The sequence below is a fragment of the Salmo trutta genome, chromosome 10, assembly GCF_901001165.1.
Source record: "Salmo trutta chromosome 10, fSalTru1.1, whole genome shotgun sequence".
Classification (NCBI taxonomy): domain Eukaryota; kingdom Metazoa; phylum Chordata; class Actinopteri; order Salmoniformes; family Salmonidae; genus Salmo; species Salmo trutta.
The window spans coordinates 29,142,823-29,163,070 of NC_042966.1; the positions used below are offsets into that span (position 1 = coordinate 29,142,823).

The 20,248-nt window shown below is 43.1% G+C and overlaps 1 protein-coding gene across 1 annotated transcript; it reads left to right on the plus strand.

Annotated features, from left to right (window-relative positions):
- Positions 1-502: 502 nt before the first annotated feature.
- Positions 503-19,560, plus strand: zc3h6 (zinc finger CCCH-type containing 6). Its single transcript, XM_029765252.1, has 15 exons — positions 503-1,022; positions 2,885-3,122; positions 3,468-3,605; positions 4,134-4,413; positions 4,656-4,828; positions 5,695-5,832; positions 6,562-6,676; positions 7,285-7,394; positions 7,855-8,138; positions 9,773-10,035; positions 10,134-10,352; positions 10,619-10,798; positions 16,231-16,517; positions 16,646-16,805; positions 17,014-19,560. Exons 1-15 carry the CDS (start codon positions 931-933, stop codon positions 18,282-18,284), a joined length of 3,948 nt encoding a protein of 1,315 aa, XP_029621112.1. The 5' UTR covers positions 503-930; the 3' UTR covers positions 18,285-19,560.
- Positions 19,561-20,248: the final 688 nt, after the last annotated feature.

Here is a 20,248-nt window from a genome sequence, read left to right on the forward strand (position 1 = left end):
ACCTCATTTTGTGGGAAGTGTGCACATAGCCTGCCTTCTCTTGAGGGCCAGGTCTGCCCATGGCGGACTCTCTCAATAGCAAGGCTAAACTCACTGTCTCTCTCTCTCTCTCTCTCTCTGCCCCACACACACACACACACACACACACACACACTATGTATATATATATATAACAGCATAAAGGTCGTGATAGATGTTATTCCATACAATTTCTAAGGCGAAAGATTATGATCTGTGCGAAATACAGAAAGGGTCAAAACAAGAATGTAAATTGTACAAATCAGTCCGCTGACAACAACATAGTTAACATAGTTAACTCTAGTGAGCCTTATACCCTTTATTCTTGCACCAGGTGCAAAAAAAAATGACACATTTTTAGGCCAATGGGTATAGCAAAAGATCCCGCAACAATATTTGGACCAATTACTTTGTAGAGTTGTGTTGTGCCTTGTCTCTGATAGGACATTATACGTGGAAGAATACACTAGAAAAAAATAGGATGTTCTTCGGTTTCCGAGAAGCCATTTTGAGAACATGTTTCGGGCGCAATGTCCTATGACGATGAAGATGCTGAAATCAACGAAAATTGTTACAAATCTGTGTGTTTCTCCCTCCGTCTCCAATATCTCGATACCATGGCAGCAGTCAACCGGCGGGATGATAATAACAAAGCGGGGTATCAAGCTGTGCTTGCTGGGTTAATACGTCATTGAAATGAGAGAGGAGAAAGAATGTCTGTTGCCTGTCTCTGTTTGAGACTTGTAACGGTTACCGTGAGTTTTTTCCAGTCTCCATGAAATCTACCAGCATTTCTCACGACACAACCCAACACCAACGGCCTCAGACTGAATAGCCTACAACAACTCAGTCTTGTTTCGAAAGGAGAAAGGCAAAGGCATTTCCAACCGTTGTTGTTTCCACCTACCGTCCATGGCTTCTGTGAGCCTGGTCTCCAGTCCCCCAACCCCCGTTGTTGTTCTTGACAAAAACATGACAGACTCTGAGCTTGCAGAGGAGGAAAGGTCGAGTAACATTCTTATCTGTCTGGAATTATATCTTCTTTACCCACTCATCTGTGCGTCTCAACAACATGCTTGTGTTACTGTTGTGTTGTGAGCCGAATTTGTATTCGAATGACTCAGACAACGCTTCGTTGTTGAAGTCGGGCCTTTTCACATATGATTATTTCATGCATGCGTTATAGCGAGGTACTAGTAACATTATCCCGCTGTCCAAAAACAGAATTCCCATCACGAAACACCCATTTGGAAGCATAGCGACATCGCATCAATGTTCCACTGTATCATTGACTGAGTGAGGATATGGGATGGGTTTGGTTAGTTATCATGGTCATATCATATTGTTGCATTCTGTAGGGGGTTATGTAAATGTAGATGATGTAATAGCCTTAGCCCCTCCCCAGTCATGATGCGCCTCTTTACCACCCCCTATCGAACACCACACACATTGCTGAGAGGCTTGAATGAGAATCTGCCTCTGCTGTGCTGTAATGCCAGTGTTGAATGACTGTCTTGTCAGTTGATGATGTCGATAACTCCCACACCCTCTCACAATCATTAGAAGCCCCTTTAATTTGATCTATTTGCCAGTGTTATTAGATGTTTAGCTTGCACCACTGGGAAAAAAGGATGCTTTTAATGCAGCATTAGTTTTAAGTTTGTGGGAACTACATTATATATGATATATACAAAGAAATGGCCACTTCTGATCTAAAAAAAAAAGAAGAAGTTTCACTTGATTTCAGTAGAAATGCTCAAACCGGAATAGTAACCAAATCAGTACAGGTAGTCAGTCAATTGGCATATTTAGGACCTCGCTTTAAAAATATGGGTGATGCACCTGGTATGGAATGACCTGTGTGATGTTCTGGTTTCACATCAACAAGTAACATAATTATTGGTGGAGATATGCATGAATAAGCATGATATTTATCAACAGGAATGTATGTGTTGTTTATTTCAATTGCCAGTGTTTCCCATCTATTGAAATGCATCCACTTTATACTAAGGCCCACCACCAACCAATCTGAACTCTACGGTCATTACATGAACATGTAGCAGTTCATATATTGTCACCTTTCCCCATTGCAAAACATCCAGCATGCACATCTTCCACAAAGAAAGCTATTACATGCCCCAACCAGGTCATTCATATCCCATAACTATTGCTTTATCAGCACAAGCTGTTTGATATTAAATTGCAGCTTAGTACATGTTAATTACATAGATCCCTGGTTCCACTACTGTCCCTTTACCCCGAGAATACATTTATGCCCTGACTTACAGTACATGAGCTGTGTGAATTATCACATTTTGCCTGAACACATCAAGTTTGCGCTGTCAAACTCACCCCACCTCTTTAGTTGAATCGAAATGTTAAAATCACATCATTTGTTTACCAGAATGTTAAAATCTCAACATTTATTTACCTACATGTCAAAGTCACAGCATTTGTTTACCTGAATGTTAAAATCACAACATTTGTTTACCGGAATGTTAAAATCACAACATTTGTTAACCTACATGTCAAAATCGCAACATTTGTTTACGTCAATGTTAAAATCACAAATGGTTCATATGTGTATCTGGCCCATAGAATAGGGTGCTACAGGGTTGATGGGATTCTCACAAAAATACAAAAGTGGATATTTCTATTGACAAAAACACAGTTGTTTCTAATTCTGTAGAACACTGAAGTTCATTCAAGAAATTTCTTCTTAAATATCTCAAAAAATTTAATTTCAGTTTGATAGAAAAGTTGATTTTGACACAGCAGTTTATTGAGATTGAAAATGGCCTATTTGGTTTCCTGTCCACTTTTTGATTGTCTAAATTGATAATGACATGTTATGTTCTGTTTAAAGAGAGGATGGTGAATTGGAAGATGGAGAAATAGATGATGAAGGGATTGGGATTGAAGAGGAGAGCAAAGAAGAAGTCAAAGAAGTGAATGAAGAAAAGGAAGAGAAAGTAAAGGAAAATGAGAAAGAAAAGGAAAAAGACATAGAGAAAGAAGACAAGACACACAGGCACTCCAGAAAAAGATACAAAAAAACGAGAGAGAAGAGGAGGTCAAAGAGAAGGAGACGCGACAGTCGGAAAGTAAGACCACCATCATGAAATCAACACCTGGCAACGTTTAAGTACAGTCCTCCAAAAAATACAATCAGAAATATGATCGGTCTGCAAAATCCTACAACTCTGCATGTGAAACTGCTTTTGATTTTGTAGACCAGGTTTTGATTTGACTTAATTGACCTTTAGACCTACGAATCGATTTATTTAGATATTTTCTACTTAATTAGTTTTTCTCTATGGACCCGATTCAGTTGAGATAAGCACTTACAACTCAAACTTTTGTTTACGTCGTTTGTTGATTTCAGTGGGAGACAGAAAATGTGAATGAAGTCATAATACCATCCTAAGTATTGCTCTCCTCTCTCCCAGCATCACTCCCCCTCCAGTAGCTCCAGTTCTGACAGCTATGAGTCCTCCCTGGAGAGACCAGAGAGAGACCGGCCCAAGAACAAGAAGAACCAAGACAGGTCACACCGTGGTGGTGACTATGATGGCCAGTCAGCTCAGGTAAATATTTCATTGTTTGGTAACATTTATATGTATTATAATTCATAAGCATTTAGAACATTTATATACATTTTTTAAGAATTTATAAACATAATCATTGAAGGGTGGAACTTTTGTTTGGAAAAACTCATTCTGATTGGCTGGGCCTGGCTCCCCAGTGGTTGGTCATATGAAATCCATAGATTAGTGGATAATGAATTTATTTCAGTTGTCTGATTTCAACTGTAACTGAGTAAAATGTTTGAAATTATTACATGTTGCGTTTATATTTTTGTTACATATATTTAAAGTATTTATAGGCATGTATAAGTAAGTAAGTGAGCCTTGGACAAGTAAGCCTTGTCCGAGCCAGAACAGCCCATAGGGCAGGAGCCTATCAATAGGCAGCTTGTGATTTACAAGTACACCCCCTGGACAGGACACTAGTCTATCGCAGGGCCTATAGGCATGCATAAACAAGCATTTTTACCATATACAATACTTTTTCAATAACAACATTACCATCTCTTCTGACTGACTCTCCCCCAGCATGGGTGTGATCCATCAAGTGGTGGCCATGGCAACCCACAGAGGTCAGAGAGGTCAGCAGGCCGACACAGGAGTGGTAGTGGTGACTATGACAAGTACAGCGACTACAGCGAAGACAAGTATGACTATGAGGGAGAGGGGGGTGATTATGATGAGGAGGAGATGTGGCAGGGGAAAGACTCTATATCTCCTAGCCAAGGCCTGGGCAGGGGACGCGGTTCCAAGGACCAGATGAAGAGAGGTGGCATGAAGGGCATGCAGAAACAACAACAGCAGCAGTGTATGTATGGCCTGTGTGAATTGTGTTGATCTCGTGTTGAAGTGTCTTGTTGAATGGGATTCAAGTTTGTCGGAAGTTAACAGTCTAGTGGCTATAGTATTGTAAAGTGTGTCCATTTTGGATTTTCATATCACCTCTGACAAATGTGGTTTTTATTTTATTGCAGCTTACATAAATGTTTTACAAAGATCTATGTATTAGATCCTGTTGTTCTGACTTTTAATGGTTGTTGTGTTTTTCAGTTGGTGGTCAGCGGGGGCGGGGCAGAGGAGGTGGAGTGGGAGGAAGGGGGCGGGGAAACATGCTCAACAAGAACAACAAGAAGCAGATGCAGCAGATGAAGGGCAACAAGAACTGGGGGCGTGGCCGGGGGCGAGGCGGGGGGGCCGAGCAGGCCGGAGAGGGGATGAAGCAGGTAAAGAACAAAGATGGCTTAAATTGCAATTCGGGCGCTTTCCCAATATGTCTTTCCTCAATTGCTTGTATCCTCTCTTCTCACCTCCTTTTCAAAAAGCATTGGAGAAGAAGGTCAGAGGGGAAGGATTTTGGATCTTCTCCAATGCAGTTTGAGAAGGTGATGAGGAGAGAAGATGAGAGGAATTTAGAAAAGACTAATTGAGAAAGAGCACTAGAATTGTTAGAATGTACCTCAGTTGGTTTAGAGTTCAAACCAATCCATTTTGTCCCTTTGGTGACCTTGTCCATAAGAAGGAAGTAAGGGCCCTCCTGGTGTTTTTTTTATAGAAGAAATGTCAGAGCAAAGATAATTTCTCTATAAAAAAATCTAGTATTGTTAGATCTACCTGTTACCTTCAGACCAGGGGAGAACGACTGCCCACTTGCATTTTGGATTTCAAGTTGAAGGCCGTCTGCGGTACTGCAGGCATTGTTTCTAGAAAACAGGACGCCCCATTATAGTGAATGGCGAAATGGAGATCTTTGTGGTACTTAAAAATCACACAAAGACAAAGGGATCATTTAGTTGCTAATGGAGGCCTGTAGTACCTCAGTCGGCCTTCAAGTTTAGATATTCCATGAGAGGGGGCAGCACTGAGCTAGCCTGCAACATCACTTCCTAGAGCAGCTCAAACTGCAATGTTTCCAAAAATCTCTCCCTGTAGAAAGATGGCGACATGCTGATAATTACACTTCCTGGTCATCAAATGCACAACTGAGCATTCTCATAGGAAACAATAGGGTAATGTCATTGATGGCTTCATCCATATTTTTTACAGTGAATGCTTCAGACCAATGTTGTCCCTTTGGTTGTCTTATCCATAGGAGGGCGGTGGGAAGGGCCCTCCTGGTGGTTTTCAGAAGAAGCGTCCCATTATGACCAAGGAGTTCATTAACCAACACACGGTGGAACACAACGGGAGATACATCTGTAAATACTTCCTGGAGGGACGATGTATCAAGGTAAATACTTCCTGGAGGGACGATGTATCAAGGTAAATACTTCCTGGAGAGACTGCATCAAGGTAAATACTTACTGGAGGGACTGCATCAAGGTAAATACTTCCTGGAGGGACTGCATCAAGGTAAATACTTCCTAGAGGGACTGCATCAAGGTAAATACTTCCTAGAGGGACTGCATCAAGGTAAATACTTCCTAGAGGGACTGCATCAAGGTAAATACTTCCTAGAGGGACTGCATCAAGGTAAATACTTCCTAGAGGGACTGCATCAAGGTAAATACTTCCTAGAGGGACTGCATCAAGGTAAATACTTCCTAGAGGGACTGCATCAAGGTAAATACTTCCTGGAGGGACTGCATCAAGGTAAATACTTCCTAGAGGGACTGCATCAAGGTAAATACTTCCTGGAGGGACTGCATCAAGGTAAATACTTCCTAGAGGGACTGCATCAAGGTAAGGCAAGTCAAGTCGGCACCTCTGAGGTGAATGTAACAACAGAAATTTCGGTTACACTACCGAAGGTCTACAGGTATAATGCATTATGGCGCGCTCATAATTATAAGCCTTGTTATAAGTATCTATGAACTGCTTAGGCCTATATTGTGTTAGTATCATGACAGTGCAAAATAAATCAATGTACTTTTTAGGCTGGTATGCCGATTTGCTTTAAAAAGAACAACCTTGTATTCTATCTCTGTCTGCCTCACACATCATATTCGCCCTCTTTCAGGGGGACCAGTGTAAGTTTGAACATGAGCTGGTTACTCCAGACAAGAAGAAGGAGCTTTGTAAATTCTACCTCCAAGGATACTGTAGTAAAGGAGACAACTGCATCTACATGCACAATATCCTTCAATATGAATCACCAACAAATATTCTGGAATCGTCTCTGTCGTTGTGTGGAATTGCCAAATCTATTTTTTATTAGGTTAATTCATGAAGGTAACTGAAATTCCAATTCCTCTTTGATAAGCAATGGATTGGAATTGGAAATTAAGTTTACTATCTGAAATGACTGGATTGAAATGGAATTGACCCCAACCCTGGAATGAAACCATAACTCTAACTCTAGAGGGTTCATGCTCAACTCCAAATGAGAGGAATTAGTTGACCTCCCTCATTTGTTTAGTCATGATGACTCATTGGGTCAGTAGATGGCCATCATATATTGACTAGGCTAGAGATTCTCTTCATAAAATACTATGTAATATGTGGGTTATTGTATGTGAGATAAGTGATGTCCTATATTGATATGCAATGTAATATGTGTACTAATATGTGAGTCTAGAGCCCAGATATAAACTTTGATGTATTCTTTAGAATTAGAAAAACTTTATCGTCCACACAATGTGAAAATGTGTCTTTGGCTTCACCACATAAAAACAGACAATTGTAATTCACTTATTTGTAATACACTTATTCTTCCCTACTTGTCCTTGACTCGTGGCTGTACGTGAATATCCCTGTAAGTTTTTTCATACTGGAGCCAAGTGTTATCAGGGAGACAACTGTAAATTCTCGCATGATCCTTTGAATGATGTGACCAAAGACCTGCTTGATAAGGTAAGAAAAACATCATAATCATAAACGCCACAAACTGAAATATTGTGGGTCTAAATCAGGACTAGACAACCCTGTTCCTGGAGTGCAGCAGGTACTGCAGGATTTTGTACCAACTAGGCACCACGCCAGACCAACTGAGCTAATTGATCAGTTCAGTGATTGCCTAAATTCAACACACCTGGTCTTCCAGGTTGGCTAAATCAAAAACATGAAGTGCCTGCGGCACTCCAGGACCAGGGTTGCCTACCCCCGGTCTAAACGGTCTGCGTCTTAAAACCATTACACTAACAACTTAGTGATTGTGTGTGGATCAAAATAGTAACATCTAATAGCAACATCTATCAAAAGTCTAAATTCTGAGCAGTAGTTCACTAGTTCCTTACCCACAGCCATACAGTGAAGAGTATAGCTTTTGCATCAGATTGTTTGCTTCATTGTGTGTCCTACGAATTGTCTTCAGATCATCAACACAGAGGAGGAGATCGCCCATGAAGATGAGATGGAGTTGGAGGACCTGAGGAAACAGGGGATCGCCCCCCTGCCTAAACCCCCTCCTGGGGTGGGGCTGCTGCCCACACCGGGTCCCGGGGGTCCTGGGTCTGGAGGTCCTAACCCTGGTCCTGGGCCCTCCAGCCCACAGGAGGGGGGAAGCAGTGGGGGGAACTCTGGGGGAAAGAAGATCCCCTCTCTGTTTGAGATTGTGGTGAAACCTACAGTGGACCTGGCTCAGAAGATTGCTCAAAGGTAGCTTTACTTTTACCTGTCATGTGCTCACGTAATCTTCAGTATAATGTAAATGTTTTTTTGCACAATTTGTCAGCTATACAGTTGAAGTCGGAAGTTTACATACACTTAGGTTGGAGTCATTAAAACTCATTTTTCAACCCCTCCACGAATTTCTTATTAACAAACTATAGTTTTGGCAAGTCGGTTAGGACATCTACTTTGTGCATGACACAAGTAAGAAGGTCAGCATCCTGGAGTCGCCTCTTCATTTACAACATTAACAATGTCTGCACGGTATTTCTGATACATTTTATGTTATTTTAATGGACAGAAAATGTGCTTTTCTTTAAAAAAACAAGGACATTTCTAAGTGACCCCAAACTTTTGAACGGTAGTGTACGTCCATGCTCTTACTCAGTTGTGCACCGGGACCTCCCACTCCTCTTTCTATTCTGGTTAGAGCCAGTTTGCGCTGTTCTGTGATATATACAGTACCAGTCAAAAGTTTGGACACACCTACTCATTCCAGGTTAAAACATTATTTTATTTTTTTCCTACATTGTAGAATAAAACTGAAATAACACATGGAATCATGTAGTAACCAAAAAAGTGTTAAACATATCAAAATATATTTTATATTTGAGATTCTTCAAAGTAGCCACCCTTTGTCTTGATGACAGCTTTGCACATGCTTGGCATTCTCTCATGAGGATGTAGTCACCTGGAATGCATTTCAATTAAGAGGTGTGCCTTGTTAAAAGTTAATTTGTGGAATTTCTTTCCTTCTTAATGCTTTTGACCCAGTCAGTTGGGTTGTGACAAGGTAGGAGTTGTATACTGAATATTATGGAAAGAACAGCTCAAATAAGCAAAGAGAAATGACAGTCCATCATTACTTTAAGACATGAAGGTCAGTCAATCCGGGAAATTTCAAGAACCTTTTTGGTTACTACATGATTCCATATGTGTTATTTCATAGTTTTGATGTCTTCACTATTATTCTACAATGTAGAAAATAGTCAAAATAAGAAAAACCCTTGATTGAGTAGGTGTGTCCAAACTTTTCACTGGTATTGTGTATATACAAACACACACACTTGATTGCACAAAACATTAGGAACACCTGTTCTTTCCATTGCATAGACGGACCAGGAGAATCCTGGTGAAAGCTATGATCCCTTATTGATGTCACTTGTTAAATCCACCTCAATCAGTGTTAAAGAAGGATTTTTAAGCCTTGAGACATGGGTTGTGTATGTGTACCATTCAGAGGGTGAATGGGCAAGACAAAAAATGTAAGGGCCTTTGAATGGGGTATGGTAGTAGGTGCCAGGCACACCGATTTGTGTCAAGATCTGCAACGCTGCTGGGTTTTTCACGCTCAACAGTGTCCTGTGTGTATCAAGAATGGTCCACCACCCAAAGGACATCCAGCCAACTTGACACAACTGTGGGAAGCATTGGAATCAACATGGGTCAGCATCCCTGTGGAATGCTTTTGACACCTTCTAGAGTCGTTGCCCAACGTATTGAGGCTGTTCTGAGGGGGGGTGCAACTCAATATTAGGACGGTATTCTTAATGTTATTATCCCATTAAATTTGTTATAAAAAATCCCCTGAATTAATTCATGCATATTTTTGGGGGTTGCAGTGGATCCAACTTCAACTGTCAGGCTGGAGGCCAGTTTCAGGGTGATGAGTTTGGTGGAGGGGGTCCCGATGACAACATGCAGCAGAGTGGACCCAATGGCCCACCCCCTGTCCTCCCTCCGGGGTCTCCCCCTGGCTCCATGGGGGGTCCCTCTCCTCCCTATCCAACCCACACTGGGCCACCAATGCAGCAACAGCAGAACCCCCCTGGACAGCACCCCCAACACCAACCACCCCATGGCTTCCCCATGCCACCACCTCCAGGTATCTACTAGCTTTCTTCTCTTTATATAGGGTTCTCTCAATGCATCTGTAGTTTGGTTAATTAAAACCTCTCATTTGCTGTTTATTCCTGCCTCCAGGTCCGCCACCACCCTTCCTGGGTCACCGACCCAATATGAACCCCAATATGAACTTGAACCTCCAGAGGCCCCCTCCACCGTTCCCTCCGTTCCCAGACCCCATGCAGATGCTTCAGAACATGAACGTGCCGTTCCAAACCATAGGAGCTGTGGGCCAAAACCCTGCAGAGTTCTTTAACAACTTCTTCAGGAACCAGGCTCAGGCCATGGGCCAAGGAGGTTGGTTTTACAATGATACATGGATGGATGTATTTTATAGTAAGGAATAAGCAGATAATAGCCATCGATTTGTTATGTCAAGGTATGAATATACAGTATGTGGGTTTTCAGTCTAAATGCTCCAAGCAATGAACATTTTCTGTTGTGTTATAGCTTTCCTTTTTTTATATTCAGTTCTTTCGATGTGTTAGCAGATGGTGATTCATTAAAACCTCTCATTCTCTGCATATTCCTCCTCATATCTCCCCACCTCCTCTCTCCATTAGACATGGGTATGCCTTTCAGTCAGAACACCTCCCAACAGCAGGGGAGCGCTGACTCCCAAATGCTGTCCCAGATGCAGGGCCTACCCCCTGCAGTACAGAAGGCCCTGCTCCTACACCTACAGCAGCAGCAAGGCAATGAGCAACAAGGTTTTGAGGAACAAGGTGGCAAGACTCCTAAAGGTGAGTGTGAAGGATTATTTATATACAGCAAATTGAAACAGTCTTGTACTCATCAGCAAACATGACCATTTAATAACTAGGGTACACATTTCACAGATATTGCACAGTATGCTTGGTTGCACTTGCTTGGTAATACTTAAATCATGCTTATACTGTATAATCGTCATGAACATAACTGACATGCTCTACACCAGGGTTCCCCAACTGTCATGAACATAACTGACATGCTCTACACCAGGGTTCCCCAACTGTCATGAACATAACTTACATGCTCTACACCAGGGTTCCCCAACTGTCATGAACATAACTGACATGCTCTACACCAGGGTTCCCCAACTGTCATGAACATAACTTACATGCTCTACACCAGGGTTCCCCAACTGTCATGAACATAACTTACATGCTCTACACCAGGGTTCCCCAACTGTCATGAACATAACTGACATGCTCTACACCAGGGTTCCTCAACTGTCATGAACATAACGTACATGCTCTACACCAGGGTTCCCCAACTGTCATGAACATAACTGACATGCTCTACACCAGGGTTCCCCAACTGTCATGAACATAACTGACATGCTCTACACCAGGGTTCCCTAACTGTCATGAACATAACGTACATGCTCTACACCAGGGTTCCCCAACTGTCATGAACATAACTGACATGCTCTACACCAGGGTTCCTCAACTGTCATGAACATAACGTACATGCTCTACACCAGGGTTCCCCAACTGTCATGAACATAACTGACATGCTCTACACCAGGGTTCCCCAACTGTCATGAACATAACTGACATGCTCTACACCAGGGTTCCCCAACTGTCATGAACATAACTGACATGCTCTACACCAGGGTTCCCTAACTGTCATGAACATAACTTAACATGCTCTACACCAGGGTTCCCCAACTGTCATGAACATAACTTACATGCTCTACACCAGGGTTCCCCAACTGTCATGAACATAACTGACATGCTCTACACCAGGGTTCCCCAACTGTCATGAACATAACTTAACATGCTCTACACCAGGGTTCCTCAACTGTCATGAACATAACTTAACATGCTCTACACCAGGGTTCCCCAACTGTCATGAACATAACTGACATGCTCTACACCAGGGTTCCCCAACTGTCATGAACATAACGTACATGCTCTACACCAGGGTTCCCCAACTGTCATGAACATAACTTAACATGCTCTACACCAGGGTTCCCCAACTGTCATGAACATAACTGACATGCTCTACACCAGGGTTCCTCAACTGTCATGAACATAACTTACATGCTCTACACCAGGGTTCCCCAACTGTCATGAACATAACTGACATGCTCTACACCAGGGTTCCTCAACTGTCATGAACATAACTTACATGCTCTACACCAGGGTTCCCCAACTGTCATGAACATAACTTACATGCTCTACACCAGGGTTCCCCAACTGTCATGAACATAACTGACATGCTCTACACCAGGGTTCCCCAACTGTCATGAACATAACTGACATGCTCTACACCAGGGTTCCCCAACTGTCATGAACATAACTGACATGCTCTACACCAGGGTTCCCCAACTGTCATGAACATAACTTACATGCTCTACACCAGGGTTCCCCAACTGTCATGAACATAACTTACATGCTCTACACCAGGGTTCCCCAACTGTCATGAACATAACTGACATGCTCTACACCAGGGTTCCCCAACTGTCATGAACATAACTGACATGCTCTACACCAGGGTTCCCTAACTGTCATGAACATAACTTAACATGCTCTACACCAGGGTTCCCCAACTGTCATGAACATAACTTACATGCTCTACACCAGGGTTCCCCAACTGTCATGAACATAACTGACATGCTCTACACCAGGGTTCCCCAACTGTCATGAACATAACTTAACATGCTCTACACCAGGGTTCCTCAACTGTCATGAACATAACTTAACATGCTCTACACCAGGGTTCCCCAACTGTCATGAACATAACTGACATGCTCTACACCAGGGTTCCCCAACTGTCATGAACATAACGTACATGCTCTACACCAGGGTTCCCCAACTGTCATGAACATAATTTAACATGCTCTACACCAGGGTTCCCCAACTGTCATGAACATAACTGACATGCTCTACACCAGGGTTCCTCAACTGTCATGAACATAACTTACATGCTCTACACCAGGGTTCCCCAACTGTCATGAACATAACTGACATGCTCTACACCAGGGTTCCTCAACTGTCATGAACATAACTTACATGCTCTACACCAGGGTTCCCCAACTGTCAGGAACATAACTTACATGCTCTACACCAGGGTTCCCCAACTGTCATGAACATAACTGACATGCTCTACACCAGGGTTCCCCAACTGTCATGAACATAACTGACATGCTCTACACCAGGGTTCCCCAACTGTCATGAACATAACTTACATGCTCTACACCAGGGTTCCCCAACTGTCATGAACATAACTGACATGCTCTACACCAGGGTTCCCCAACTGTCATGAACATAACTGACATGCTCTACACCAGGGTTCCCCAACTGTCATGAACATAACTGACATGCTCTACACCAGGGTTCCCTAACTGTCATGAACATAACTTAACATGCTCTACACCAGGGTTCCCCAACTGTCATGAACATAACTTACATGCTCTACACCAGGGTTCCCTAACTGTCATGAACATAACTTAACATGCTCTACACCAGGGTTCCCCAACTGTCATGAACATAACTTACATGCTCTACACCAGGGTTCCCCAACTGTCATGAACATAACTGACATGCTCTACACCAGGGTTCCCCAACTGTCATGAACATAACTTAACATGCTCTACACCAGGGTTCCTCAACTGTCATGAACATAACTTAACATGCTCTACACCAGGGTTCCCCAACTGTCATGAACATAACTGACATGCTCTACACCAGGGTTCCCCAACTGTCATGAACATAACGTACATGCTCTACACCAGGGTTCCCCAACTGTCATGAACATAACTTAACATGCTCTACACCAGGGTTCCCCAACTGTCATGAACATAACTGACATGCTCTACACCAGGGTTCCTCAACTGTCATGAACATAACTTACATGCTCTACACCAGGGTTCCCCAACTGTCATGAACATAACTGACATGCTCTACACCAGGGTTCCTCAACTGTCATGAACATAACTTACATGCTCTACACCAGGGTTCCCCAACTGTCATGAACATAACTTACATGCTCTACACCAGGGTTCCCCAACTGTCATGAACATAACTGACATGCTCTACACCAGGGTTCCCCAACTGTCATGAACATAACTGACATGCTCTACACCAGGGTTCCCCAACTGTCATGAACATAACTGACATGCTCTACACCAGGGTTCCCTAACTGTCATGAACATAACTTAACATGCTCTACACCAGGGTTCCCCAACTGTCATGAACATAACTTACATGCTCTACACCAGGGTTCCCTAACTGTCATGAACATAACTGACATGCTCTACACCAGGGTTCCCCAACTGTCATGAACATAACTTACATGCTCTACACCAGGGTTCCCCAACTGTCATGAACATAACTGACATGCTCTACACCAGGGTTCCCCAACTGTCATGAACATAACTTAACATGCTCTACACCAGGGTTCCTCAACTGTCATGAACATAACTTAACATGCTCTACACCAGGGTTCCCCAACTGTCATGAACATAACTGACATGCTCTACACCAGGGTTCCCCAACTGTCATGAACATAACGTACATGCTCTACACCAGGGTTCCCCAACTGTCATGAACATAACTTAACATGCTCTACACCAGGGTTCCCCAACTGTCATGAACATAACTGACATGCTCTACACCAGGGTTCCTCAACTGTCATGAACATAACTTACATGCTCTACACCAGGGTTCCCCAACTGTCATGAACATAACTGACATGCTCTACACCAGGGTTCCTCAACTGTCATGAACATAACTTACATGCTCTACACCAGGGTTCCCCAACTGTCATGAACATAACTTACATGCTCTACACCAGGGTTCCCCAACTGTCATGAACATAACTGACATGCTCTACACCAGGGTTCCCCAACTGTCATGAACATAACTGACATGCTCTACACCAGGGTTCCCCAACTGTCATGAACATAACTGACATGCTCTACACCAGGGTTCCCCAACTGTCATGAACATAACTTACATGCTCTACACCAGGGTTCCCCAACTGTCATGAACATAACTTACATGCTCTACACCAGGGTTCCCCAACTGTCATGAACATAACTGACATGCTCTACACCAGGGTTCCCCAACTGTCATGAACATAACTGACATGCTCTACACCAGGGTTCCCTAACTGTCATGAACATAACTTAACATGCTCTACACCAGGGTTCCCCAACTGTCATGAACATAACTTACATGCTCTACACCAGGGTTCCCCAACTGTCATGAACATAACTGACATGCTCTACACCAGGGTTCCCCAACTGTCATGAACATAACTTAACATGCTCTACACCAGGGTTCCCCAACTGTCATGAACATAACTTAACATGCTCTACACCAGGGTTCCCCAACTGTCATGAACATAACTGACATGCTCTACACCAGGGTTCCCCAACTGTCATGAACATAACGTACATGCTCTACACCAGGGTTCCCCAACTGTCATGAACATAATTTAACATGCTCTACACCAGGGTTCCCCAACTGTCATGAACATAACTGACATGCTCTACACCAGGGTTCCTCAACTGTCATGAACATAACTTACATGCTCTACACCAGGGTTCCCCAACTGTCATGAACATAACTGACATGCTCTACACCAGGGTTCCTCAACTGTCATGAACATAACTTACATGCTCTACACCAGGGTTCCCCAACTGTCAGGAACATAACTTACATGCTCTACACCAGGGTTCCCCAACTGTCATGAACATAACTGACATGCTCTACACCAGGGTTCCCCAACTGTCATGAACATAACTGACATGCTCTACACCAGGGTTCCCCAACTGTCATGAACATAACTTACATGCTCTACACCAGGGTTCCTCAACTGTCATGAACATAACGTACATGCTCTACACCAGGGTTCCCTAACTGGCGGCCGCCAGTTGGTGGTTTTATTTGGCTCCCGAATATTTGTTTTATTTATTTTTTCATAAATGGACATAAGACATAAGACAAGTGATTTTAATTTAAGAAATATGTTCAAGTATTCCCACACATAATAGAGAGACACAAGATCGTATATAAATGTAATCAAGGTTTGAAATTATGTTATAGTGAAATATTATATCTGTTTGGGCTTCTTGCAGTCTACAAATGATTTGTAGTTATGTTCCGGCCTCCCGACCATCCACTCCAGAATAAATTGGCCCCCGGCTGAATCTTGTTGTTGATCCCCGCTCTTCACATTTCAGATGACTCTACTAACTGGTACTCCAGTGATGACGAGGATGGGAACTGTGTCACAGCCATTCTTAAGTCTCTGAAGAAACAGAATGAGAAGCTCCAGCAGGGGCCACAGTCCATCAAACACCCCTCTGTCCCCCAGTTGGCCCCTGGAGACCCCAGGCTCCAGAAGGAGCGGGCCCCACCCAGCGACCCCCGTATGAAGGCAGCAGACCCCCGCCAGAGACCACCAGACAACATGAGGAAAGAGCCCGACTCCAGCGGGGGCCCCAGACAGGCCAGGGACCCCAGGAAGGTATAGATATCTAGCCTACTGTTTAATGCTGGTGCATGTCTGTTGTTGTTACTTTGTATTGAGCTTGTATGCTGAAAAATCAATCTCCTCTTTGATGACATTAAAGTGTTTGAATCTAATCTAATAAGGTGAGGCCCCTGGAGCCACCCAACTCCTTCAAACCAGAGCTCCACCACCATCGCCAGCAGCAGCACCACCACAATAAGGCTCCAGCCAGAGAGGAGGATGAGGATGGAGAGAGGGAGCTAAGAGAGCGGGCTGCTCTCATCCCGTTGGATTCCTGCCCAGGTATAACCCTAATATTTTAAAGCCTATTTTTCTTTTGAACGCTGCTGCTGTTGTTTTCTAGCCTAGTATTTCATTTTTTAAAATATTTGTATTCATCATACAATTGAATTCATACAATTCATCTCCCATGTGAATGAAATTAAATAGAATAGAAAACTTTGTTGTCCATAACAATATTTTATAAAATGTTGATGAAATGAACTTTTAGGGGTGATGCTCCGCGACCCACGCTGCCAGCTGCAGCAGTTCAGCCACATCCGTGTAGACGTTGTGTTACAGCGCCCGGCCTACGCCTCAACCGTGGTCTGGTCAGCTGAGGATCTCATCCCCTCACTGGTGCCCAAACAGGAGCACTCCATCAATCTACCTCTACCGCCCCTCATCGCTGATGCACAGATGAACCGAACCAACAATAGGACCAGGACTTTATCCCCTGACCACTCCACCATAACCACCTCCACCACCCCTCCACACATGGACCCTCGCCTGGTCGCTGCCCGTCTGAAGGAGGGTGTACTGGGTGTGGGGGTTGGACTAGGCAGGCTCCCCTCCAGGACACTGGAGCCCAGGGGGTCAACAGAGAGGTTGTTGGATCCCAGGCAACACAAGGCCCTGGGTGTGGACCCCCGGATAGGTCGGTCAGGTAGTGTGGACACTAAGCTCCCTATCCTGAAGGAGACGGAGAGAGGAGGTGGGGGAGGAGGTGGTGCTGGAGGAGACCCCAGGTTGCAGAGGAGCAGTGCTAGTGGAACCTCTTCCTCCAAAACCACTACGTTAACATTTTCAGCCCCGGCGCCAGCTCCATCTAAATCTGAGGCTGAGAAGCCAGAGAAGCTGTGTCCGTACGCCCCAGGGCGTCTGTCCTCCTCCGGTGGTGGGTTAGAGAGCCCCACCACCTCCACCCTGCTAGGGGGCATCAGCCTTTATGACCCCAGAAACCAGGCACCGCAGCTGGGCCAGCGGGACGACACAGAGCCCCCGAGGAAGACTGGGATCCTCAAACTACCAGCCAAGAGAGAAAACAACACTAACACTAAAACTCCATCATCCTCGCTCTCGCCAACCCAGCGATCTGGAGGATCTGTATCCACGCAGGATGTCAAGGGGGGTACCGAGAGCGCAGTGGATGGGTCTGGGTCCAAAAGTCGTCCATCTCCTACCCTCTCCTTTGCTCCTACAGCGACAACGTCAGGGTCAGAGCCCCCCAGCTCCCCAGTCAAATCCTCCGCCCCCGCGGTCCACCACCTACCCATCCAGGCCCTGGCAGGCCTGATTAGGCCCCCCTACACAGACCCCAGACAGGTCAAACAGGTAGAGAAGGAGGCCAAGCAGCAGGAGGAGAAGGAGCTGGAGGAGGAGAAGGGAGAAGAGGAGGAGAAGATGGAGGAAGCAAAGGAGAAGGAGGAGACAGAAGACGATAGGCCGCTGAAAGACGTATTCAAGACCTTCGACCCCACTGCCTCCCCCTTCAGTCAGTAAATACTCCTATTTTGAAATATACAAAAACACTCCTGTGTTGCAATGTTTCTAAATATATTGACAACCTAGTAAAATATACTGTATGTTCTGTACATTTATTAGAAACTTGTATGTATCATTATTATTGAGCTTTACATATTTATTTCACCTGTATATAAAACTGTCTGTTCTACAGGATCTGTTGAGAATAGACTCACGTGTCACTAAATGTATTGTACATTGATAGAGATAGTCCCTGTCTGTCGCTTCAAGACACAGACATTTGATCATGTTATTATACAGTATAAGGCTACCAGTCATGGCACCATAGACAGGGTAGATGCTGGCTGTGCAAAGACTTGGTTTATGTACAGTATAACTATCTTAAGTCTAGAGGGATGTTATTGGTCTTTGAAAGGGAGTTAAGATATGGACAGTATTAAGGTTTTAACTTTCATATCAAAATATGTAATATTAAGGGACTGTATTAAAATGGTTGTTTTATGAAACAGTACAGTATTTTCGGCCAGGTCTACACCCTTTGAAAAAAAATAACAATACAGTCCTATATACCAGAACACTAAGTAAACCTACAATCTCAGTTATTTTTCCTTTTGATCTTATATTTTAATATTATTTTGACACTTTTACATTTGTGTTCCATGCTCACTATGGTGGTTAAGAAATAAGAATATTGAAAGTGGTTAAAACATGGGTTTCATTTGGTCCATTTTGTGTGATTATGTATGGTGCTACATTTGAGATTGACTGAATTGAACTTATTTTTATTATATGCTATTAGGTCACATTTTAAATGGCTTGTTTCGTATCATAAATGCAGTGTTTTTTATGAATGGTGTAATCTGGTTTGTCATTTTTGTTTTGTTTTATAATGTCAATATGGTTGATCAAATATTGTCTAAACGGTAAAACTCAAAGATGCTCATCATGTTGAAATGCCTTTTTAAGCAGTGTCTTTAAAAAAAAATCCATATATGACATCCTCCTTTATGTTGTGAGATGTATTTATGTATAGCCAAAGGACATGTACATTACTTATATTCCTCTTTTTTTCCTTTTTTTTCAATACATAACATCCATATGCAAACAACAATATACAGACACAAACATCCACAACATCACCCCTGCCTAGACCCACCCTCTCACACCCCCATCTCCAGCAACACTCTCCGCCAGACCAAATGGCCTCAAACTGCATCATTTTGTTTCTCTCCATCACCCATGCACTTTCAACATTTAGATAATAAAGGATTTCACTTTTCCGTTGTGTTAACGATGGAGGATTGGTTGATTTCCAGTTTGTAAGTATACGTTTTTTTCAAGATAATTGCCGAGAAAAATATTGTCCAACCCATCGGGTATCTCACTGCACCCTCATATGCCATGTCTTGAAATATGCAGACAGATGGATTAAAAGTACATTTACATTGTAATACTTCTGACAGCCAACTTTCTAACTCGGCCCATAACTTTGGGACTAGCACTCCCAGAAGGCATGGATTATTGAGTCATTGTTCATTTTACACTTAAGACATGACTCTGCCATTGTGCTGTAGAATTTGTGAATTTTGTCTCGTGTAATAAATTAAAAACATTAGTTTATACTGGATTAAGCGTACATTTTTGTTAACTGTAATTTTGTTAGTTATGTTCCAACATTCCCTCAATCTTGTACCAATATCAGTTATTTTTAAGTCTTGGTTCCAATAGTTGATATTTTTTTGTCAGAGATTGTCAGTTGGATAGGCTCTCTGCAAGGTTTTGTATATCTTACCTATCATATGAACATCCTTTTCTGACACAAATACGATTCCCTCAAGATTGCTCTGATGTCCAAAATACTTCCAATACACATTTCTTGATATTAATCTTTTTGGTATTATTTTCAAAATAGCCTTTACAGCCAAACATTTCTGTGAAGTGTAATGCATTGCACATCATGTGCTTGCTAACATATCTAGTAT